The sequence below is a fragment of the Chlorella variabilis genome (assembly GCF_000147415.1).
Source record: "Chlorella variabilis unplaced genomic scaffold CHLNCscaffold_24, whole genome shotgun sequence".
Taxonomy (NCBI): Eukaryota; Viridiplantae; Chlorophyta; class Trebouxiophyceae; order Chlorellales; family Chlorellaceae; genus Chlorella; species Chlorella variabilis.
The window spans coordinates 284,218-306,034 of NW_005435064.1; the positions used below are offsets into that span (position 1 = coordinate 284,218).

The 21,817-nt window shown below is 60.9% G+C and overlaps 5 protein-coding genes across 5 annotated transcripts in view; 3 read left to right on the forward strand and 2 right to left on the reverse strand.

Annotated features, from left to right (window-relative positions):
• Positions 1-151: 151 nt before the first annotated feature.
• On the reverse strand, positions 152-12,018 carry CHLNCDRAFT_58991 (hypothetical protein; the record flags this gene model as incomplete). The annotated part of the gene is made up of 32 exons (XM_005844190.1): positions 152-228; positions 472-588; positions 821-926; positions 1,082-1,188; positions 1,321-1,692; positions 1,799-1,876; positions 2,086-2,169; positions 2,443-2,472; positions 2,647-2,813; positions 3,042-3,153; positions 4,200-4,266; positions 4,371-4,450; positions 4,592-4,667; positions 4,811-4,944; positions 5,061-5,170; positions 5,368-5,581; positions 5,727-5,863; positions 5,933-6,045; positions 6,144-6,276; positions 6,563-6,709; positions 6,888-7,019; positions 7,143-7,269; positions 7,490-7,735; positions 9,810-9,938; positions 10,088-10,173; positions 10,364-10,472; positions 10,791-10,970; positions 11,042-11,201; positions 11,360-11,442; positions 11,557-11,654; positions 11,775-11,847; positions 11,941-12,018. 28 exons carry the CDS (start codon positions 12,016-12,018, stop codon positions 1,567-1,569), a joined length of 3,309 nt encoding a protein of 1,102 aa, XP_005844252.1. The 3' UTR covers positions 152-228; positions 472-588; positions 821-926; positions 1,082-1,188; positions 1,321-1,566.
• Positions 12,019-12,196: 178 nt separating this feature from the next.
• CHLNCDRAFT_36976 (hypothetical protein) lies at positions 12,197-14,947 on the forward strand. The gene is made up of 9 exons (XM_005844105.1): positions 12,197-12,317; positions 12,576-12,628; positions 12,758-12,828; positions 12,979-12,987; positions 13,141-13,339; positions 13,531-13,643; positions 13,794-13,876; positions 14,066-14,183; positions 14,353-14,947. Exons 1-9 carry the CDS (start codon positions 12,275-12,277, stop codon positions 14,570-14,572), a joined length of 909 nt encoding a protein of 302 aa, XP_005844167.1. The 5' UTR covers positions 12,197-12,274; the 3' UTR covers positions 14,573-14,947.
• A 215-nt stretch (positions 14,948-15,162) lies between these two features.
• Positions 15,163-17,220, reverse strand: CHLNCDRAFT_32658 (hypothetical protein). Its single transcript, XM_005844191.1, has 8 exons — positions 17,182-17,220; positions 16,967-17,102; positions 16,686-16,783; positions 16,356-16,586; positions 16,002-16,133; positions 15,764-15,926; positions 15,461-15,566; positions 15,163-15,314 (listed from the first exon to the last, which is right to left on the reverse strand). Exons 2-8 carry the CDS (start codon positions 17,091-17,093, stop codon positions 15,203-15,205), a joined length of 969 nt encoding a protein of 322 aa, XP_005844253.1. The 5' UTR covers positions 17,094-17,102; positions 17,182-17,220; the 3' UTR covers positions 15,163-15,202.
• Positions 17,221-17,464: 244 nt separating this feature from the next.
• CHLNCDRAFT_139311 (hypothetical protein) lies at positions 17,465-20,329 on the forward strand (the record flags this gene model as incomplete). Its single annotated transcript, XM_005844106.1, has 7 exons — positions 17,465-17,513; positions 17,848-17,922; positions 18,074-18,517; positions 18,656-18,708; positions 19,102-19,375; positions 19,994-20,049; positions 20,276-20,329. The coding sequence occupies 7 exons, from the start codon at positions 17,465-17,467 to the stop codon at positions 20,327-20,329; spliced, it is 1,005 nt and encodes a 334-aa protein (XP_005844168.1).
• A 610-nt stretch (positions 20,330-20,939) lies between these two features.
• CHLNCDRAFT_139312 (hypothetical protein) overlaps positions 20,940-21,817 on the forward strand; it is a gene marked incomplete at both ends in the record, with an annotated part of 1,505 nt that continues 627 nt past the window's right edge. The window contains 3 exons of the mRNA XM_005844107.1: positions 20,940-21,053; positions 21,272-21,395; positions 21,483-21,581. Coding sequence (XP_005844169.1) covers positions 20,940-21,053; positions 21,272-21,395; positions 21,483-21,581 — 337 coding nt within the window. The remainder of the gene's footprint in view (positions 21,054-21,271; positions 21,396-21,482; positions 21,582-21,817) is intronic.

Consider the following 21,817-nt stretch of genomic DNA (forward strand, 5'->3'; position numbering starts at 1 on the left):
ACAGGTGGGCCTGCTGGATACCGGGGGGGATCTCTGTATTGCTCTGTCCAGCTGGGCACACCAATCTTGATGCTAAATTCCAGATATTAAGGTTCCGCATTGTGCTCTCGGCTTGCAGCGGGGGCAGCCAAGATGATTGCGGAAAATAACTGGCGGGATGCGGCGGCAGTGGCATCACGGCGGGCGGGTGAACTCTATGGGCTGGACGTGCTGGATGAAGACATTCAGGTGGGTATGGAGGCTTTTTTGTGCCACGTTTCTGGCGTGAGGCGCCGACAGTGTTGCAACTGAAGTGCAGCTGCATGCGTAGTCCCGGTGCATTCCACACGCATTGTTTGCTGCCGTTGTCTTCAAAGTTTGCACTGCCGCCCCTCCGCTATATTATTTTAAGAAACACATGCACTGCGGTTGGGTCCATCTCATCTACCGACCCTGCGTACCATCCTCCACTGTGCCCCCACATTTATTCAGGACATGAAGGACAATGTGACTCGCTTTGTTGTGCTATCACGCGACCCACTGGTGGCCACCGATGCCCTCACCTCTTCTGTGCCATACAAGACATCCATTGTGTTCAGCCTGCGGGAGGTTGGTGCAGATGCAGCGGGTGGCAGAGGACATGATGGATTTTTCAAGGCGGGGTCAGCTGCTTGGTGGAGGTCATATGCCGTGCTATCCCAGGGTTGTAGAACCCGTTCTCAAGCTTCATGTCTGCCGTTCTTTAGAACCCTAAGGGCGGCCCCTGCCAATGATGAGGCGGCTTTCTTCCCTCGCCTGCTCCATACAAATTTGTGCATTCCGCACCCCGCTTTCCCTGCAGGGCCCCGGCATGCTGTTCAAGGCACTGAGCGTGTTTGCGCTTCGCGACATAGATATGACAAAAATAGAGTCAAGGCCAATGCGGGCAAATCCACTCATCCTGTCAGGTGCTTAATGTGACGCAGGGCAGCAAGGCCAGTGTTGCGGGCACGTGAAGCAAATTGGGAGATTGGTGGCATGGCCCGCATTCCAAGACACTCATGTCCTGCCTACACGTGCAACGGCCGAGGTTCCTACTCTCATCCCTCCCCTCCTTATGCAGATGCATCCAGTGGATCAGGGGCGCAGAGATCCTTCAATTACCTCTTCTACATCGACTTCGTGGGCTCCTTGGCAGAGCCGCAGGCACAGAATGCGCTGCGACATCTGCAGGCAAGTTTGCTGAGGCGCTGGTGCCCCTGTGGCGCCACACGGGAGCTTTTGTGTGCATGTGCAACACTTTCATGTGCTTGCAACATGCCCGCCTGCTCCACCCACACACATGCCCTGTGCGTTGCCTTGCAGGAGATTGCTCCATTCCTCCGTGTGTTGGGAAGCTACCCAATGGACACACAGTTGTGAACGGCAACAACAGCAACAGCGACATTACAAGAGCATTGCATTGCATTCGGCACTTTTTTCCTGTGCGAGTTTCTCGTTTTTGTTCTTACAGTGACGGTGACCCTGTCACCGTAAAAAAACGCCCTTCCAGGCCTGCGGTTCTGCTTTTTAACAGCATCTGGGTGAAAACGACAACTGGTGTTCGCCTCAGTTAGCGCGCGACAGGTAGGTGTCTGAACGAGTATCCACCTTTAACCGGTCGCCCAGGTTGATGAACAGCGGCACCTGGATCACCGCGCCCGTCTCCAGCTTGGCGGGTTTGCTGCCGCCGGCCTGCAGGCAAGGGTTGCGGCAGTAGTGGCAGAGCGCATTGAACAAGACACTATGATCACCAGCACCCGCTCCAGCAGTCTATTCGGAATGCCATTCCAGAACTGACCGCCGTGTTGCCGCGCAGTCCCGGGTCTGTCTCCACCACCTCCAGCTCCACGGTGTTGGGGAGCTCAACGCTAATGACCTGGGGAAATAGGAGGCAGAGCCGGCTCAGCGGAGTGGGGTGTGTGGCTCGTCACCACATGCGGGTGGCAAGCGGCCATCAAACAGCGCCATGCTCATCTATTGCCTGCCCTGTGGTGGCTTCCATTTTTCACAGGCTGCCCAAACCAAGGGGGAGCTGCTGGGAAAACCGCCAGCTTGCAGGAGGATGTCGGGCTGCCTGCGATATACCTTTCCATTCCACAGCAGCACCCCCACGTCCATGCCCTCCTTCAGGTACTTGGCCCAGTCCTCATCCCTAGGGATGCGTGTCTCCTATTGGACATGTTCAAGAAAGGCAATATTGGACATGTTCAAGAGAGGCGAGGTTGGGTGCCTGCCGGGGCTGGCTGGCTGGCGCAGCAGGGCCCAGCATGGGCGTGATTTCCCGCACATGTGTGTTCCCAGGGGAGGAAAGAGGCTCCCTGGGGGGGCGCCGTTGCGGTGGGGCATGGCAAACCAGATGCCACCCCTCCCCCTCCACCCACCCACATGCCACCCTCCCCCATCCAGCCACCCACCAACCCCACACCTCTGCATTCCACCCACCTCATATGTCGACATGTCCATGAACACATACTGCAAAAGCGGATAGGGTGGATGGGAAAAGGGCGGGTGACACACCCTCCCACATATATGTACATTCCTACCCTCGCTCCACCTACCCACCCACACCACCACTCTGCTGCCCTCTTCGTACTTCACCCAGCCACACCCCGCGTTGCTGCGCATCCACAGCTTCCCCACACACACCTCGTCGCCCTCCGCGTAAGTGAATTGCGTCTCCTTCTTTTCCACCGCTGCCAGCTCCACAGTCTCCCCCGCCCGCCACGTCTTCTCTACCGTGTTGTTGGTGATGAAATTCTTCAGCTTGCTGCGCACAAACGCTGCACCCTTGCCCGGCTTGACATGCAGGAATTCTGCTCAAAGGGCGGTGGGCGGGGCAGGTCTGCCAAGCGGCATGGGCCAGGTAACGAAGCACGAATGCCTTGACCGCAGTGCGGAATGCATGGCAGCAGGCACAAACATGTGGTGCGAGCCACTTGCACACCGACAGAGCGGGGCAGCGCGCTCAGAAATCGGTGGCAAACACTCGATCCTACACTGCTATTTGCTATACTGCTATTTGCGGCGCCGTCGCCACTCACCCACGACCTTGTACGGCGCGCCATCCATTTCAATGGTCATCCCATTCTTAAAGTCGTTGGATGATACCTGAGCCGCACGCACCGCCAGGCTGATGCGCCGCACGGTCAGCCGCTGCAGCGGGTGGCGGCGGCGGTGCGGCGCATGTCGGCCCCAAGCCACCATAAATCACAACCGTTTGGTTTAAAATAAAGCCGCAATCCCAAATTTTGCGGGCATGCCCAGCAACTCCACCTGGGTGGGCCGTCCGCATGCTGGCCGCCTGGGCACACAGCCGCTGCTCCTCATGCTCCTGCACCATTACTCTCAGATGGGGTACATGACACCGCCAAGCAGAACTGCGGAGGAGGCAGCGACTCACCGTGCGGTCTGCATAGCGTGCGCTTGGACGCTCGACTCTCAGCAACGTGCAGAGCTCTTGGACAGGGTCAGTTTGTAGCTTGCACCAAATTGTTGCGTGCCTAGGATGTGTACATTGTAATCATTGGACGCGGCATGGAAGGAGGCCCCCACTGCCCCCACTGCATGTTGGCCCTGCATGCTGAACTGGCAACATGCAGCTGACTCCCCGCAGACGCATACTGACTCCTGGCCCTCAGCTGCTCCATCGCAGGTGCCCACATGTGCAGCATGCTTTTGACAGTCAGCGGGCGGTACCCCCGGCAGCCTGCCAGCATTGCTTGTAGCAGCATTTGGGTCAGTGTGACGCAGCCAGACAGCCGACAGCAAATTGCATACCCTAGCTGGTGGCCCACCCTCCCTTCTCCCCCTCTCTCCTACCTCCCTTTCCCTTTTCCCATCGGTGTTACTCAACACCACCCCGTGGACCATTCGCCGATATTTTGCTCGGCAGTACGCCTGTCTATGCTGAACTGGCCCTGCATGATGCACTGGCGCATCGGCTTGGCAGGCGTGCGGGCGCCGTGTGGGCACCATGAAACTGACTACGATGCGACGACCCCGCCACCAAAAGTCGAACAAGCCACTAACAGTAGCTTGGCATCCGTGCAGAGGGCATGCAATAATCCAGCAGTGCAGCGAGTTGCGTGTAATAGTCGAGGCCACGGCAGTCCATTGGGGTCCACGGCAGTCCATTGGGGAGGTCCTCATTGCCCATGCACTCACGCATCCGTGACGCAACCCAGGGAGGCCGGTGCCACGCTTTTGATGTACTTATACAGAGTGCCCTGCCGAGCCTTCAGCGGTGGCGCTGTCCACTCGGTCCGCCTGCAGTCAGGGAGGTGCGGCACTTCTCGTCACCTCACAGGGATCTGTGAGCGCCCTTCTGCCTTGCAAATCCACCGCCGATGCAAGCAGGTGCTGCCCTTTACCTGCGTGCCAGCTCGGCATCGTCAACATGTAGGATGTCCATTGCCCGCGTCTCCGCATCTATGCGGATTGTGTCTCCGTTCTGTGCAGGCACAGGACAGAGCAAAGAGGCGATGAGTGATGAGCTGGCTCGGCGTGGCGCATTATGCTGGCAGGGCACGGCAAGTGGGGACAGGCAGTGAGCAAGCAATCACAGAGCCAAATAACAACCGCTCCCCCCCACCTTGACAAGGGCAATGGGCCCACCCTCTTGTGCCTCTGGGCACACATGGCCAATCACAAAACCGTGGGAGCCGCCGCTGCAGAGCACGGCAGGCACCATCCAACACTTGCAGGAGCGAGGCAAGAATCAGCAGATCCGATGTGGGGGCTGCACACCCAGCCCAGCACCCTGCCTGCACCAGTGCGGCAAACGATGAGCCTGCGGGCCCCTCCCTCCCACCTGAACCGTCCGTCGGTGATGAGCGCGCAATCATTACCCAGACCGGCGCCCATGATTGCGCTGGTGGGAGTCAGCATCTCAGGCATGCCCGGCCCGCCCTTGGGGCCCTCGTATCGAATCACAACCACAGAGCCCTGAGGGCAGGGTAGGGAGCAAGTTTCGTGGCATAGCAGCTGGCATCAATCCATGCTACCAGTCACATGCCCAGGCTGCCCGACCCGGCGCGCCCAACCGCCCGCCTTGAGCCCACCTTGAACTGCTCTTGGTCCTGCTCAAGTGCTGCCAGCATGTCCTCCTCGCAGTCAAAACAGAGCGCCCGTCCCTCAAATACAAGTCCCTCCTTTCCAGTGATCTTGCCAACTGCAGTTCAAACGAGGGAGGGCCGCACGCAGGCGAGGCATGGCGAGCACAAGGGTAAGCATCAGGGGTGTGAGCCAGCAGCCACTGACAGTTGCCAACGCAGGCTGGGAAGGGTGAAGGACGAATATGACAGGCATGCAGGCCATAAAGCCACCTGACGGCCATCCTCCGCGCGATGCTGTCATGCACCCACCCACCAGAGCCTTCTGGCGACAGGTTGCCATAGAGGATCTGCAGGTGGCCGGAGGACTTGATGGGCGCATCCAGTGGCAGGATTACATCCTGCCCTTCCCTCAGTCCCGGGCAGGTAGCCAGGTTCTCAGCCAGGGTCTTGCCAGTCACGGTGAGGCAGGTGCCGTCCACCAGGTTGTGCTGGTGCAGGTACTTGAGGATGGCGGGGGTGCCACCCACCTGAGGGCAAGCAGGCAATACAGAGTGCTGCTCGCCATTCAGGAGCCCGTTGCCTGCTTAACAAGCGTCCATCGCAGCCGCTGCACTGGCAGCTCGCCGAGCAGGCTGGCTATTCTTCCCGGCCATCGAGTCCTGACTCCCATACCTTATGTACATCCTCCATCACGTATTTTCCACTTGGCTTCAGGTCAGCGATGAAAGGCACGCGATCTGACACTCGCTGGAAGTCGTCAAGCGTGAGATCCAGCTCGCAGGCACGTGCCATGGCGATCAGGTGCAGCACTGCATGCAAGGGCAGAGTGTTTCAGCACGGGACGTGGTTTAGGGCGTACAACCCCTCACAGCACCCACCTGCATTAGTGGAGCCACCCGTTGCCATGACCAGCACCATTGCATTCTCAAAGGCAGCCAGAGTCATGATGTCACGGGGCTTGACATCACGGCGTAGCAGCTCCAACACATACCTGCCAGCAACAAGCAAGAACAATGGGATCAGTGGGCGGGCAACTGAGCAGCGCTACCGCCATACACTCACAAAAAAAATTCTGCCAGTCTTACGCACCTGCCTGCCAGCCGGCACTCGACCCGCTTCAGCGGGTCTTCTGCGGGGGTGCTGCTGCTGTAGGGTAGCGCCATGCCCAGCGCCTCAATGGCACTAGCCATGGTGTTGGCGGTGTACATGCCGCCGCATGCACCTACAAGTCATGCTGCAAGTTGTAAGTAACCCAAGAAAGGGAGTTGCAGCAGCTTGGGGTGATAGGGCGGCTGGGAAACGGGCGGGTGTGAGACAGGCTGACAAGGACGCCTGCTGGCCCCTCGAGCACCACCGGATTGGCCCCCCTGGCAAACCCACGTCACACGCACCGACCCCGGTCCGGAGGTGGTGTCGCCCCACAAGAAATGAACCCCTGCCCCAAATCTTTCGCGCTGCACTTGTCCGCACCCGCCACAAATGTTCAGCAGTACCTGCTACCTACGCACCAGGTCCGGGGCAAGAATTGCGCACGATGTCGCAGCGCTGGTCCTCCGTGATCAGCCCCGCTGCATAGCCACCAAACGATTGGAAGGCAGATACAACATCCAGTGTGGCGCCATCGCCTAGCTTACTGTACCCAGGCTTGATGGTACCTGCAAGAGATGGCGACCCCAGGAAGGGGCGCAACCAGTGCAACAGGTTTGGGGCAGGCGCAGGTGCATCCTGGGCTTGTGCATTGGGCGCACTGGAGAGCGCCAGCAGGAGATGAGTGGCCACCCTGGCTGGCCATGCCGCAGGCTGCAATCAGTTGCCACCGCCACCTGCCCGCACCTCCATAGATCATGAGCGAGGGGCGGTTGACACGGGCCATGGCCATAATGGTGCCCGGCATGTTTTTGTCGCATCCCGGGAGAGAGATGTTGGCGTCATACCACTGCGCGCTCATCACAGTCTCAATAGAATCTGAGGAAGGGAAGCGAAAGGCAAAGGCACGTGCGATGCGGATGGGTGAGCGGTGGCAGCTTTGGCGCAGTAAGGACAACCTCCCTGAATGTGTGGTGGGGGGGCCAGCCAAGTGGCGCGTACCCGCAATGATGTCACGCGACTGCAGGGAGTAGCTCATGCCGTCGGTGCCCATGGAGATGCCGTCGCTGACACCGATGGTGTTGAATCGCAGGCCCACCAGCCCTGCCTCCTCAACCCCCGCCTTGACCTCTGCGCCAGGTCATTCAGGTGCATGTTGCAGGGGTTGCCCTCCCACCACACACTGCTGATGCCAACCTGCATGGCACCCCGGGGCAGGCACGCAGCATGGCAGAACTGCGGATGCTGGGGACAGGCCTGGACAAGTCCCTCCGAGAAGTGCCGCCGCCTGCATGGCGGCGCCAGGGCGGTGCCCATCGGCCGTGCCGGCAATGCCACCCTCAAATCACCTGCGGTTTGCTCATGTCCTCTTCCCGCAACCCGGTGGCATACAGCATGGCCTGGCTGGCCCCCTGGCTCTTGGGCTGGGTGATGTGGCTGCTGTACTTGTTAAGGCCTGGCTGCACCTCGCCCTTGAAGGCCGCGCTTCCCTCCTCTAGCACCTCTCGCACGGGGGCGGCCGTGCACTGGCAGGCCAGCCGCCGCCGCCGCAAAGCTTGGAAGCCCCCCTGCGGGAGCCTGGTGCGAGGGGCGAGCTGCATGGTAATGAGAGACGTGACGCAGAGGTTTTTTTTTGCTCTGTTCACTTACGGAGAGAAAGAGCGAACCGTACAGTGACGGTACTATCGCTCTTATCACGATGGGAGAGAGAGAGGAGGAGTGAGGAGATGAGAGAGAGAGCCTATCGCTCTTGTCATGATGAGAGAGAGAGAGAGAGAGATCATGCACTGCTGCCACTTGCGCCCCCTGCGCTGGCCGCCGCCTGGCCGCCGTCCAAGCAGCCGCCCCCTGCAGCAGGAGGCAGCATTGCCAAGCCTGGCTGGGGATTATGTTGTGGCACGGGGAAGGCGCCAAGCGCATCCTGCTCTGCAACCTACCCTGCTGCACAGCAGCACGGCGCGGGGCTCACAGCGTGCAAGTCGCTGTGCAAGTCTGCCGGGAACAGGAGCAGCTGTCGCGGGCCTTGCTGCTGCCAGTGTGTTATCCCATCTAAGCCCACTGAGGCAGAAGAAACAAGAGCCAGTAGCTGCAGAACGCCGCATTCAGCGTACTTGCACGCAGCAGCAGCCAGCTGGGCGGCGCTGTTCTGCATCCGTGGCTGCTGTCAGTAAAGGCAAGCCAAGGAAAGCTGGCTCTTACATGTGACTTTCAAATGGCGATACACAACATACCCAGCTAAAGAGAAAGCCACACGTGTTTTCATCGCAGGCAACACAGTTAACGCGGTTTGTTGCCTGCAAGCAAGAGCAGGGAAGCATTACGAGCCAGTTTCAAATGACCCATACGAGGGTGCCCTGGAGGCTTGCAGAGGATCGTAACACCAACGGGATAACGCAGACAAGCAGCGTGACACGAGCAGCGCACGCATCGGCCCGGCAGCCGGCCCCATCAGGCCAAGCATGATGCTCCAACATGATGACATGCGATCCCTACTTGCGGCACCCGGACTGTTCTTGCGCGGCAGACCCATCAATGAAGCAAAAGGATCGTGCAGTGCAGCTTTAGAGAGCTCGTCGCCGCATATGCCAATAGGGCTTGGAGCCATGGCTGCATACACAAGGCAGACGGGTCAACCAAACATTACGAAAAAAGGGATCAGAATAATGATTTCCAAAGGCACTTTCTGGCGGCATGTGAAGCACAGCGCAGTTAGGCGCCCCACCTGCTTCATTTGGCGGCACCAACGCAGCAAAAGCCCAATACTCACCAGAGGCAGCGGTGCCACCAGCAAGAGCGGGTGAAGGAGCGCCAAAGTTGACAAATGGATCGTTGCTGAGCGCTGGGAGGGCAGCCGGGGACACAGCATATGCTGGTTGGTCATAGCGTGGCTGCTGGGGCTGTTGTAGCTCCAGTGGCTGTGTTGGCGGAGTGGGCGACAGTGCCAAGCCGAAACCTGCACTGCTGCCCCCAGCTGCGAGGCTGGCCTCGCCAAACGGGTTCGACAGCAGGCCTGCTTGCATGAGCGGAGCAGGCGCTGGTTCCACCACCACCGGCGCCGGTGGGGCATCTGCAAATGGGTTGGAGCTGAGGGCAGCGGGACCGGGCCCAGCAGTACCTCCCGAGCCCTGCAGCGGCGCTGCTGGGGCCCCAAAACTGAAGTCAAGATCACTCAGGAGGTCCAGTGGGGAGGGCACAGCCTTGCTGCTAGGAGCATTCACAGCTGCCGTGACACTGGAAGTGTTGTTGGCCTCCAGCAGATCCTGGCCAGCATCAGCTGCCTGGCCCATGCCAGCAGCTCCTGCCCTGTTGACAGCAGAAGTTGGCGCGCTGGTGACCTCCTGGCCAGTGCCAGAACTGGACGCAGCTGCCGTCGGCACGGGCAACACCATGCCTGCATCTTGAGGAGCAGCCCCTGCGCCTGCTGCCGGGGCGCTCGACTTGCTGCTCTGCAGAAGCTTGCCTTTGCGCAGCGGCGCACCCTTCTGCAAAGGCATCAGCAGCAGCAACACACCAGCAGACCGCGAGAGGGTTGGGAGTACTACACAAGCTGTAGGAGAATGCAGCGGTGCTATACAAGCAGCTGCCAGCAGGCAAGTGGTCCATTACACAATGCAAAGGTCCCCCCTCACAAAAGCAGCAGCAGTTGGTCCATCTTAAGCCGCGCCTTACCTTGGTAGGCAGTGGCACATCGCCATCTGCGGGCAGTGGGCGTGGCGCGTCTGCCAGGTAGGCCTCCATGGAGCGCAAGAAATCAGAGGGTGGTGTGGACAACTTGGGCAGCTGCATTAAGCGCTTGATCTGTGCAAGACAGGGCAACGAGAAAGCTGGCCAGGAAGTCAGTAGCAATTGGGCCGGCAAGTAAAGAGCTGCCAGGGACTGGCTGACCACTGGCGGATGCCCAGATCTCACACACTCTCTACTAGTATGCCCCCCTCCAACGGCCCCACCTCCTCCAGCTGCTCGATGGTGGCGTAGTAGCCGGAGAGGGCGTCGCTGGCTGCCATGCCCTCCTTGTAGTACTCGAGGCCGCGGGCTACAGCAGGATGCATGGCAGGGCATGGACGTGGGCAGGACGCATTTCAGTGGGCTGCGGTAGGTTCAAGTCACATTACCCAAATAGCCCATGATGCTTTGCAACACCCAGCATCAGAAAGCAACACAGCACACGCGTAACAACTCTGAAACTGGAGAGGCTGGCAGCTCTCTTCCAGTGGAAGGCTCACTGGCATCATGCAGCTCCATCTCAAAGAAGGCATCTGCCAGGCTGATGATGCCCTCGCTCACTGCCTTGTACAGCTTGAAGCTCTCCTTCACTATCAGAGACAGCGAGAGCTGTGATGCGGACCGCGATGGGTTTGGGGTAGAGGCAGGCGGCAACAGGTTAGTGGAAACAAAAAAGTAAAAGAGGCGAGCCCCAAACAACAAACAAGAGCAAGCTGATCAGAGAGTAGAACATGCAGCAAAAGCTGCAGTGATGATGCATGCATGTTGATGGCAAGCAAGCCACTTATATTCATGCGCCAACGTCTCAGTAGCCCTCCCGAACAGTTTGCTAGTGTACCCATCCCAACAAAAGGTTGCAGTTGCCCCCCCCCGCAACCAGCACCCACCCTCCCTCCCTCCTGTGTGCTTCCCCACTTCCTCACTCACCAGCACGACGGGGTCGTGCGTGGCAGCACCGCGTGGCATGCAGTCCAGCAGGCGGCGCTGCAGGCGCTGCAGGTTGGGCAGCTGGAACAGCAGGTCACGAGGGGGCAAGCTGCGCATACGCGACTCTGCTCCCGAGGCTTCCTGCTCCACGTACCACCGCAGCGTGGCATAGACACTGAGCTGCAGACGTGGGGTGGGCACAGGTGGAAGAGAGGAGGAAAGGGGCAGAGGGCATGGACGCTGCATCGCACCTGCTCGTCCAGGTACTTTCCATAGGCCCGCACCCACTCCGAAAAATCGAACCGCCCCTCTCCCTTGGTCCTGTCCACAAAGTTGTCGGTGGAAAAAAGGCGGGTAGGAGCAGCGGCCACGCCACCTACACCCCCATGGCTGGTTTGTGACAGACCCTCACTGCAGCCAGCGTTGCCGCAGCAGGGCAGGCGGAAGTCAGTTTGATAACATTGCCTCTGACCCTGCTGCAGCCCATGCGTCCATATGGCAAGCAGGCCTGGCGATCATCCATCCTATCCGGTTATCCTGGCATTGAATTGTCCTGTAAGTGTGCGCACCTGTACCGCACCAGCTCCTCCATGAATGACGGCTCTGTCTCCCGCATTAAGCGGTGCAACGTGATGAGCGTCTTAAGAGCAGTCTGCATGGGCCAGACAGGACAAGGTAACATGGCCGCTGGCGCCATGACGCACACGTAGTGCGTGCACCAGATGGCAGGATGATCTCATCGCTGGGTATCAGGACACCTACCCACCAGCCAGTCGCTGGCATCCTGCAGGCGGCGATGAAGCTCGGTGATGATGTGTAGCACATTGCGCCGAGGCTGGCCAGAGTGCACTGCCAGCTTCAGTGCTGCAGGAGCAGGTGGGGCATGGAATTAACTCCAGAGCGGAGGCTTGTCGGTTAGAGCAGCGCCCGTGTAGATGGGGGGGGCTGCAGCCCGGACCGCACGTCAGCCCACCCGCCACTCACTCCGCACGTGCTTCTCCTTGGGCATCACATGGAACTGGCTGGTGGTGGCCTTGATGATGGCCACAGTGAGTTCCTGTAAGCGCCAGGGGGGTGGTTGTACGCCTTCAATGGGCGGGGAAGGGGGCGGGGGCTGAGACAGGCCGCCATAGGAGCAGAGCAGGCCCACCACCTTTTGGTCCCCTCCACCGGTTTTAGCTCCCGCTATCTTCAGTTTCTCGCTGAAGGTGACGGCAAGGGAAACCATCTCGAACCGCCGGGCACCGGCAGGGGCACTGCGCAGTGAGCTGGGCTCATCAACGAGATAACAACGCCATTGTGAGCCCTGGCCAATTTCTCAGCTCCTGGGAACACTGGTCCAGTCAGCGCCAGGGAGCGGCCCGCCCATGAGAAACACATTCAGGCCTGAACGGCTTTTGCAGAGTGCACAGTGTGTACAGCGGCACCTGCAGGTCGCCCAAGTCAGGCTGAAGGGGGCCAGCAGCACTGACTCGCCACCAAAAATGTCGCGCGGAGCCGCCGAGAGGGGCTGCCTGGTCTATGTAGATGAGTCGTCAGCCACTCCAACGCTGAGCTTGTTGCCGCTGTTGATGCTTTGTGCTTCGAGATGATGATCATGGGCGCTGCAGAATGCTTCTCGTTCGGCTTGCGCACGCCTTTGAAGGCGCTGGTGCAGCACCCCTCGCAAGCAGCCGCGCCGGGCGTGGGGATTTCGCTGGTGGCGAGCCGCCCCTGCGGCTCCTGCCGCGGCTCTGCTCGCCTGCCTGACTGCGCTCTCTGCTGGTTTGTCTGCCCCTGCTGCACGCAACCTGCCTGACGACATCCGGGAGCGGGAGGTGGAGGACTTGTTTAGCAAGGCAAGGCCGGCGGGAGCGCTAAACGGCTGCAACAGCTTGCAGCTTGCACAAGTTGGCCGGAAGCGGCCACCATTTGCCGCACTGCTCGCCTTGTGCACGACTCCTCGTGGCCCGCTCGCTTGCCTGCAGTACGGCAAGGTGGTGTCAATCGACATGAAGGCGCCCGTGCGGCCCCCCGCCTTCGCCTTTGTTGAGTTCGCGTGAGCCTGCAGCTTGCCGCTTTACCGCATTCCGAGAGCGCAGACCTGCATTGCCTTGCGCAAACTCAACCTGTGGCTTCACAGGCCAAAGATGAAGGCCGGGTTGCCGCACTGCTTATGTGTGTCACACCCCTGCTGGCCTGACTGCAGGGACCCACGGTGAGCTCGTGGTACACAAACGGATGGCAGGCGACCCGTCACCGTTGTGGTGCTCCCGTGCTTCCATCTTTCCCGCTGGAATTCTGCAGGCTGCCTGCTGCACCAGTCCCCTGCCCTTATCCAACTGCTCTATCATCTGCTTGCCTACTTCAGCGATGCGGAGGACGCGGTGCGGGGGCGCGACGGCTACGATTTCTACGGCAACAGGCTGAGGGTGGAGCTGGCCAAGGGAGCAGGTGGACGCGGGCGCGGCTTTGGCGGCGGACCCCCCCCTGGCTTCCGCCCCCGCCAGACCGGGTTCCGAGTCCTGGTTAAGGGTCTGCCTATGTCCGCCTCCTGGCAGGACCTCAAGGTGTGGTCCGGCGGTATGGAACTGGCTGCATGGCACCAGCAATAGGCATATTGAACATCCTTGTGTGATGCACTGCGCATTTTCCATCTGCTGCTATATCTTGTCCCCACCCTCTTCTTCGCCACGCCACCCTGCTTACATTCTGATCTGTGCACGCATCGCTTCCTTGGTTCCACATTTTTCTTCCCCAGGACCACGTCCGCCAGGTGTGCAAGCCCGCCTACACCAATGTGTTCCGGGACCGTGATGGCGTGACGGGGGTGGTGGAGTTTGAGACAGCCGACGACATGGAGCGCACAATCAGGTAGGGCCGGGGGGGGCTCGTTTCTCTTTCTTTCCCTCTCCTCAGCTCAAAGGGCATGCATGTGCACTGGGTACGTTACAGAATCCAGGCTTTTGGAACAAAAATGCGTCGGCTTGCTGAACAGCGCCCCCAGCAACATCTGTACTGCAGGAAGCTGGATGACACCGAGTTCCGCAACCCCTTTGACCGCGCCTACGTGCGCGTCGTTGAGGACCGCGATGGTGGGCGCGGAGGTGAGCCACACACAGCCAGTCGGCTGCCAGTGTCTTTAGTGCTGTGGCTGCTATTGTTATTGTTAATACCTCGACACTATGTGTGGGAAAGCTGCTGGAAAGCATGCTGGTGGAGCAACGGCATGCCTTGCACCATGCTGCTTGCGCCAAGCTCGTCGCCCACTCGGCTCTGCAACTTCTGCTGCGCAGGTTACGGTGGCGGCGGCGGCTATGGTGGCGGCGGCTATGGCGGCGGCGGCGGTTATGGCCGTGGTGGCGGTGGCGGCAGCTACAATCGTTCCAGGAGCCGCAGCAGGAGCCGTGGCAGGTGCGGTGCATGTTTGTCTAAACCAAGCGTGGCTGCAACTTTTGCTGCAGCGTTTTGTGCTGCTCCTGCAAGTTTCAGTGACATGTCTTCGTGCTTTCCCAGCTGCGTTATCATCAGCTGCGCCTGCCTTAGGCAAGGCTCTACACTCCTTTTGCCTGCACTGCCGCAGGGACCGTTCGTACAGCCGCTCTCCCCGCCGTAGCCGCTCTCGCTCTCCACGTCGCAGCGACGACCGCTCTCGCTCTCGCTCTCGCTCTCGCTCCAACCCAGCTCGCAGCGACGATCGCTCACGCTCACGCACCAAAAGCCCGGCGCGCGCCCGCTCTCACAGCCGCTCCAAGTCAAGGAGCGCAGCCAAGGAAGACTCTCCTCGCCCTGCCGACGAGTGATGTTGGCGAGTGATGTGGAAGCACTACCGCAGCTGCTGCACAAAGAAGGATGCTTCCAGCTGCAGCAGTAGAAGCACCTGAACCGAGCTGTGCCGTGATACCACCGCCGGCTGCAGAGAGAGGACTGACCCACCTGGCTGTTGTACATAAATGTCAGCCCCTGACTCTGCAAGTTGCTTGATGCCCGAGCTCCTTCCAGTAGCCTGTGCTGCCTGCCTGCAGACCCCGACGCTGGCGATTGGGCTGGCGCCGCGGGCTGTGTTTGTGCGCTTGTTATTTCCTCGAGTTGGAAGGGCTGGAGGGAGGCTGCTGCCCACCCATGGGGTGGATGGTATCCTTTCCATTCGAGCCGTTGGCGCTTAATACCGCTTTCACTGTGGATGGCGAGGCGGGAGCTCTGGCGGGAGCTAAGGGTCTGGCGTGCTCAAACCAGGGCGTGGCGGGACTGCGGAGGAACTTGCAGGGCTATGCTGGGGGGAGCGATTCTGGCGAGTTGAAGGCAAGGTGCTTTTCTATGCTGTTCTTTGTTGCACTCACTTGGAGCCCATTGGCTGTGGTTGCAACGTAGGAATCAAAGAATCAAAAAGTTTGTGCCACAAAATTACATGTTGCGACATGCATGCACGCTGATTAGCAAGCTGCCTCCTTCGCTGGTGGTGGCAGATCATCAGCCGGCTGCAATCCCGCAGCGGCGGCGCTCCATTGCCACAGCCAGGCAGCCAGTTGTGGGTTCTGAGCCTGCCTGCAAGCCAGCCAACGAAGGCAAATGGAACCGCGTGCGTCAGAGGGTCGCAAAAGCTCTTAGGTTCAAGCACCTCCCAGATGCGGTTGACTGCAGTGGGGCATGGTGTGCATGCTAGTGGGGCACCAGAGGCCCGCCTCATCCACCTGCTTGGTGTGATGGGAGTGCAATTGGAGTCAAAGTAGTAATGGCCTGGGAACTGGGGACGGTCCAGGTCGGGGCTAGTGGCACAGTACACGCTGCACCGAGCGCCTGTATATCAATATTTGGCAGAGAAGAAACGAGGGTGGGTGATGCAAGACATTGGTCGTTACAATTCTAATCATCCTTTCCGGCAGAGCCGGGGGTGTCTGAAGGCGAGCAGCCATTGACCTCCCAGCCGGGCGGCCACCAGAGGCCATCAACATGAGATGGCCGATCTGCCAGACCCTCACCGCACCACCACCAACCTTGTGCCGGCGTGAGCAGAATGGTCTGCAGCAGGAGGCGATATGCCCAACGCATGGGGCCCGGCAGGCTGCGTACCACCTCCGTCATCACCTCCCCAGGGTGCAGTGCCACGGACACCACCCGCCCGCCCGTGCGCCGTTGCAGCTCCCAAGCAAACAGCACCTGAAGTGGCGTGGCGGCGAGGACAAGGGGTGAGCAAGATCAGCAATGCAAACATCACAGCAGAAACACTCCCACCTGAGCCAGCTTGCTCTGGCCATATGCCGCCAGCGAGGTGTAACCAGTCGATAGGTTCATGTCTTGTTGGCGCAGCGAGCCCATGAAGTGAAGCTTGGAGGAGACGTGCACTACGCGGCCCGGGCGCCCTGTCTGCGCCGCAAGTGGGAGCAGCAACAAGGGAGTTGAGAACGCACTCGAGGGGGCGTGTTGCTGTAAGCTGCAGCTAGCAGTTGCCGCACTGCTGGACGGTAACGCTGCAGAGCGGCATCGCGCACATGCCACGCTCGCCGAATTTGCCGCAAAGCTCCAAAGCACCCTCCACAGCCGTGCCGCGCTAGGCAAGCTGCATTGCCGGCTTGCGTTGCAGCTCACCTCTTCTGCAGCCTGCTGGAGGCCCGGCAGCAGCAACATGGTGAGGAGGAAGTGGCCCAGGTGGTTAGTGCCCAGGTGAGCCTCATAGCCATCAGGCGTCAGCTCCCGAGCGCCCCCCATCGCAAACACGCCAGCATTGTTGATCAGGCATTGCAGTGGCAGGCGGCGTTGCCGCCAGGCCGCTGCGAATTTGCGCACTGACCGCAGGGAGGACAGATCCAGCTCCATTACCTGCACCGCAGCAGGACGTCAAGAACAAGGTCTCGCCACCTCGTTTAATACTCGTTAGGTCACTCCACGCCACAGCGCAACACAAGCTGCGCATCCCACCTCCAGGCGTGGCTGCGGTTGGCCAGCAGCGTCGGCCTGGTCCTCCAGCTCTTTCTTAAGCGCCTGCCCTCTGGCCACGCTCCGGCAGGCCAAGATGACTGCATAGGGGGAAAGGCACGAGCTGTTGCATTAGATGAGATGGTGCCCGTGGTCCACAAAGGAGACCGCTGCCAACCCCACAAAGCTCTAATGACCGGCAGGCGTGGTGGCAAACAGCGGAAGAAGGCCCGGCAAGCGTAGCGCGACTCGCGCCGACAACCCAACCAATATGGCGCACCCACCGTGAGCGCCCCTGGCAGCCAGGGCTGCAGCCGTTTCTTTGCCGATGCCGCTGGTGGGGCCGGTGACCACCACCATTTGGCCCTCCGCGGGCCCACCAATCAAGTCGAGGCTGGGCAGGGACCGCATCCACAGCTTCTGCTTGGGGCGGGAGGTTTCTGCGGATCAGGCCGCAGTGCAGGAGGACATGAACAGGCAACGGCATGTGGCGCCCCACCTGAAGACAGCACTCGAGGGCCACAGAGAGGCACTCTGCACAGAACCGCAACGCGTCCATTGTTGAAGACTACATTGGGGCAGCACATTCGGCGCGTAAAAAGGCGATGAAAAGTACTCGCGCCCTCGTGGCTGTACCGCAGTCCGCCAGTCTTGATCGTGGAGTCTGTCCTAACAGGCAATCTGTGTTTTGTGCAGTCCGGCATGGCGGCACGCCACGTGTGGCACACCCGGAGTGCGTCCAGCTGCCCAGGAGCACCTTGGGGGGACTCTCGCTAGACCCCATGGACCCCCAGCTGCAGCCAGACCTGTCATTGAAGGCAACGACCGAGGGTGCGCACCGGTTTCTGTGGGGCCCCGTGGGGGTCCCGCCCACCTACTTTCCCGATCCCCTGCGCGCGAAGTTTGCACCATGTACTCAAGCTGTGCAGGCACGGGCCAACCTGGGCTGAAACTGGTGTTCAGGGGCTCACTCAAGCACCTGCTCGGGGGTTCGGGTAAGGCACGCTTGCTGCTCGGGGAGGGTCACGTTGCAGGCATGGACACCAATGATGGTTCACGGAGCGGCAGGCGGGCGGCGCTGCGTCGTCACTAGCGGCAGCAAGGGGGTGCCCGCTTCACCGCCGCTGACGGGAGGGCAGCCACCTTGCCCTGCTGCACGGCGCAGGGGGCAGGCTGCCGGGAGGTTCATGGAGGCAAGACGGCGGCAGCGAGCAGCAGGAAGTGGCCGCATTGTCCCCGGGTAGGCAGTAACAGAATACGGCACAACATCTTCAAATGTCCATGCTCAACATCCCATTCTTGCTGTTGCATTCATCTTTTCTCCAACTGGCTGGCAAGGCAACACCAGCGGCCTCGCGCGCTTCAAACTGGCTGCCGCCCTTTGGCTGCAGGCGGCGGTGCCGCGCTGTCGGATTCGCCGGGCCGCCCCTTCAGCCCCAGCTCAGCTGAGGCATCCCCAAAGGTGGTGGCAGCGGCAAGAGGGGAATCGGTGCTGCCTGCGATGAAAGGGCTGCGCAGTGTGCACATCCAGCCGCCAGGCAAGCACCCGTACCCTGATGACCAGACGCCAGAGGCGGAGTCAGTGCGGGCACAGCTGCAGCCGCAGCAGCCGCGTGCTGGAGCCAGAGAGGGTAGAGCAGATGGCCCCTATGCTGGGACTGGTGCTGAACTTGAGGCCGCTAACCCTAGGAGCGTGCTCGCGCAGCCGCCAGGCAAGCAGCCTCACCCAGATGATCCGGCCTTTGGGCAGCAGCAGGAGGAGGAGCAACAGCAGCAGGAACAGCGAGAAGGCCAAGCATCGCAGCATGCGCAGCTGCACATGGGGCACCTGGGCGGTGCAGATGCAGAAGCAACCCGGCCCAAGAGTGTGCACAGGCAGCCTCCAGGCAAGCAGCCCGATCAAATTCAGCAAATAGCAGCGAGTGCACAGGAAGTAGAGGACCTCGGACCTCAGCTGCTGCGTTCGCATGCAGCAACAGTGAAGCCCCTGGCGCCGTGGCGGCTGCAGCAGCCGGGGCCTCAGCAGGTGGGGTCCCAGCTGAATGTTCCAGCCCCTGCTGGCAGCAGCCAACAGGCGCGAGTTCTAGCGCCACCGCTAGCCCCTGGTGGCAGCGCCGGCATGACTGACAATGCCAGCAGCAGAAAGCGGCCGGCCGGCCATTCCGGCGAAGCGGGCCAACGCAAGAAGGCTAACGGTGCAGCAGAAGGTGGCAGCGCCAGCGCTGGCCCCCAGCGGCAGTCCTTCGCTGGCACTCCCAGCTTAGTCGTGCCAAGCCTGGCACGGCCTGGCGAGGCACTGCAGCAGATCCGGCCAATGCCCGGCGCGCCTCGCAGCCTTCAGCAGCGCCAGCAGTTGGCCAATGGTGCGCTCGCTGGTTCCGTCGGCCGAAAGTCTGTGGGTGCCTCCCGGCCGAAGCAGTCTGGTGGTAGCAGTGGCGCTGCCAAGCCCAAGCAGGCCAGCACCAAACCTGGCACCTCAGGACAGCGGAAGTCTGGCGGCACCGCAGGTTCCACTGCGGCTGGCGCCGGCCTGCCCGGCATACCGGCTGGCTCTCCGCAATTTAGGCCAGGCGATGTGGTGTGGGCCAAGATTGGCAACTATCCGTGGTGGCCTGCCCAGCTGCAACGCCCCAGCACCGAAGATCACATCAAGCCCAAGCACTCCTCTTCCGACCTGTTTTGCGTGTTCTATGGTGAGTATTTGTCAGATGGCATGCTTGGCAGGAGGCACAGACTTCTCCCTGGCACCCTGCCTATCTGCGCCGGCACCTGCAATGCCTCCCTCTGTTTGCAGGTTCCAATGATTACAATTGGCTGCCAGCCTCAGCACTCAAACCATTCACGGAAATCCATCCGGGTGAGTGGCGAGCAGCAATTTCGCTGGCAGCATCCATGCCCGGCGGTGTGTTCAGCGCAGCGCGAGTGAACTCCAGCCTAGCTTAAATTCCACTTGGCTGGCTCGTAACGTTGATGTGCCCATCATTGTTAGGCCCGGCGTCGCATGTGTCAAACGCCGGGCTTGGCTACGATGCGCTCTCTCTTTTGGGGGGGCGATGCCCCCGGCGGCGTCAGCCGCTCGTGCATAGCGTGCTGGCTTCGCCTCATGGTGGTCACTTTCCGGGGACCTTGGAAAGCTTAACAAACAGCTGCCGCGCTCTTGACAGCGCTCTTTCACCTGGCGGCTGCGTGCTGCCCGTCCGCAGCCAGCAACGCCAATTAGCTTTGCCCACAGTTTTCGGCGCCCATCGGGCGCATAAGCGTGCATGTTATGAGCAATGCCTCACTTCACACCTCCTCTCATCATGCTGCAGATTATAGTAAGCACGCCAACGTGAAGAACAAGGCGCTACAACGCGCCGTGGACGAGGTGTGTTGCACGCTGGGCCATGCGGCGCAGGGTCGCACAGTTGTCCTGCCGCTGCTGGGGGCTGCCTCTGCTGTATGATGCAGCCTGCTGCTGTTGGCGCTTGTCAACCGGCGCTTATCAACCACTTTGTTGTCGCAGCTGCGGGGATGCGTTTGCCATGCCCGCTCGCATGCATTGCATAGAACGACCCTGGCTATGGCTACGCCTGCCACTGGTGTGCTTGCAGGCGTGGGTGTATGGCATGCAGCGACCCCGGCCAGACTGGAAAGCAGCACCATGATGCAACTTCACCACACGGTTGATGTCTCGGAGGCCGGTGCTGCAGCACTGCACTCGCTGCTGCAGGTCCTTCATGGACACGACCATACGTCAATCACAGCATCTGCTGTGGATCACAGCGTCTGTGGCGGCAGCGCTCGTTAACGGCTGGCGTGGGCTTTCCAGCAACCCCACACGGCCAAAGGGCTGTGCGGCAATGCCGCCAGGCCCCTGGGACCTCTTGCCGCCCGAAGGTCCCAACGGCCCCCGCCCACCCGTCCCAACTCGGCTGCCTCGTTCCCCTTCCTACTGCGTTTATTGTGCTGCTGCTGTTTACGGCTCCCAATTGATGTTTGCTGCTCCCACTCGCCAGCTTTAAACAAAGCAAGTTGTTGGGCATCGCATCCCCCCCTGGAGCACCGATGTTGCACGCTGGCTCCTGGTCGAGTCCTCTGTGCTAACAAACAATCTCCGGGTCCCCCCGGGGGAGAGGGGCTCGCGATCGCGCGACCTCCCCCGTGCGACCCTGGCAACTTGCTCTCACCCTCCAGGATTTGGCAGCGGGCGGCCCCCTACCACTCCATTGGCTTGTGTGGAGTGTCCCCTCTCGGTCTTCAGGTCAATCACACACAATGCAGGCGCTGAGCAGCAAGGCTACCGTGGCGGGCGCCCCGATTGCGACCTCCAAGCCCAACACTCGCGGTGCTCAGCGCGCGGCTGTGGTGGTGCGCTCCCAGAAGCAGGAGGTGAGCGTCCTGACAAGACCTTGAGCTGCGCAGGGCGAGTTCGGCCATATCCTGCTGACCCGCTGGCTCTATCGCTGCCTTGAGCTACGATCGCCAGGCGCTACACCCCTCCCGCTGCGGAGCAGCAACGTGACGGCACCCCGAGTGCAATGGGGCTTCTACCAGCGGGCCCCTGCAGCCGCCTCACGGTCGTCGCCTGCGCCTTCCCTTCCCCGCAGGTCGACCGCCGTGCGGTGCTGGGAGGCCTGGCTGCCGCCGCCGCCATCTCCACCGCCGCCCCATCTGAGGCCGCGTATGGCGATGCTGCTCGAGTGTTTGCCGGCTCCATCACCAACAAGTCTGGTGCGCTGCGCTCCCGCTCGGTGTCAGTCCTGCCTCGCAATCCGGAACATGCCAGCGCCTAGTACCTGGGTGCGACCCGGCCTGCAGGCTTCATCCCTTACGCTGGTGATGGCTTCGCGGTGCTGATCCCCAGCAAGTGGAACCCCTCCAAGGAGCAGGATTTCCCCGGCGTGGTGCTCAGGTGCTGTGCTGCCCCGCGACTGCGGCAGCGCACGCCACGATGCTGGCAGCAGCATTTGATTAGCCAGATAGTGGTTCCTGCGCAGCTGGGCGGGTTGGATGTGTGTTGAGAGGTGTCCGTCATCAGTTGTGCATGCGGCCTCAACCACGCGTTTGTGCCCGCCATGGGGGCACCTCCCGCTGCCGCCGCCGCCGCCCTGCACCCATGCTCAACCGTGCGCCCCCCCCCCCCCCCCCCAAAA

What these genes read in the sequence shown, in the direction of transcription:
- CHLNCDRAFT_36976 (XM_005844105.1), top strand. Translation starts at nt 12,275, where the DNA reads ATGTCGCGCGGAGCCGCCGAGAGGGGCTGCCTGGTCTATGTAG. An exon ending in CCTCCTGGCAGGACCTCAAG is followed by an intron (nt 13,340 to 13,530) that starts GTGTGGTCCGGC and finishes TTTCTTCCCCAG; the next exon opens with GACCACGTCCGCCAGGTGTG. An exon ending in CGCAGCAGGAGCCGTGGCAG is followed by an intron (nt 14,184 to 14,352) that starts GTGCGGTGCATG and finishes GCACTGCCGCAG; the next exon opens with GGACCGTTCGTACAGCCGCT.
- CHLNCDRAFT_32658 (XM_005844191.1), bottom strand. Translation starts at nt 17,093, where the DNA reads ATGCGGTCCCTGCCCAGCCTCGACTTGATTGGTGGGCCCGCGGAGGGC. An exon ending in TCCAGCAGGCTGCAGAAGAG is followed by an intron (nt 16,134 to 16,355) that starts GTGAGCTGCAAC and finishes CTTGCGGCGCAG; the next exon opens with ACAGGGCGCCCGGGCCGCGT. An exon ending in TCTGCTCACGCCGGCACAAG is followed by an intron (nt 15,567 to 15,763) that starts GTTGGTGGTGGT and finishes ATTGATATACAG; the next exon opens with GCGCTCGGTGCAGCGTGTAC.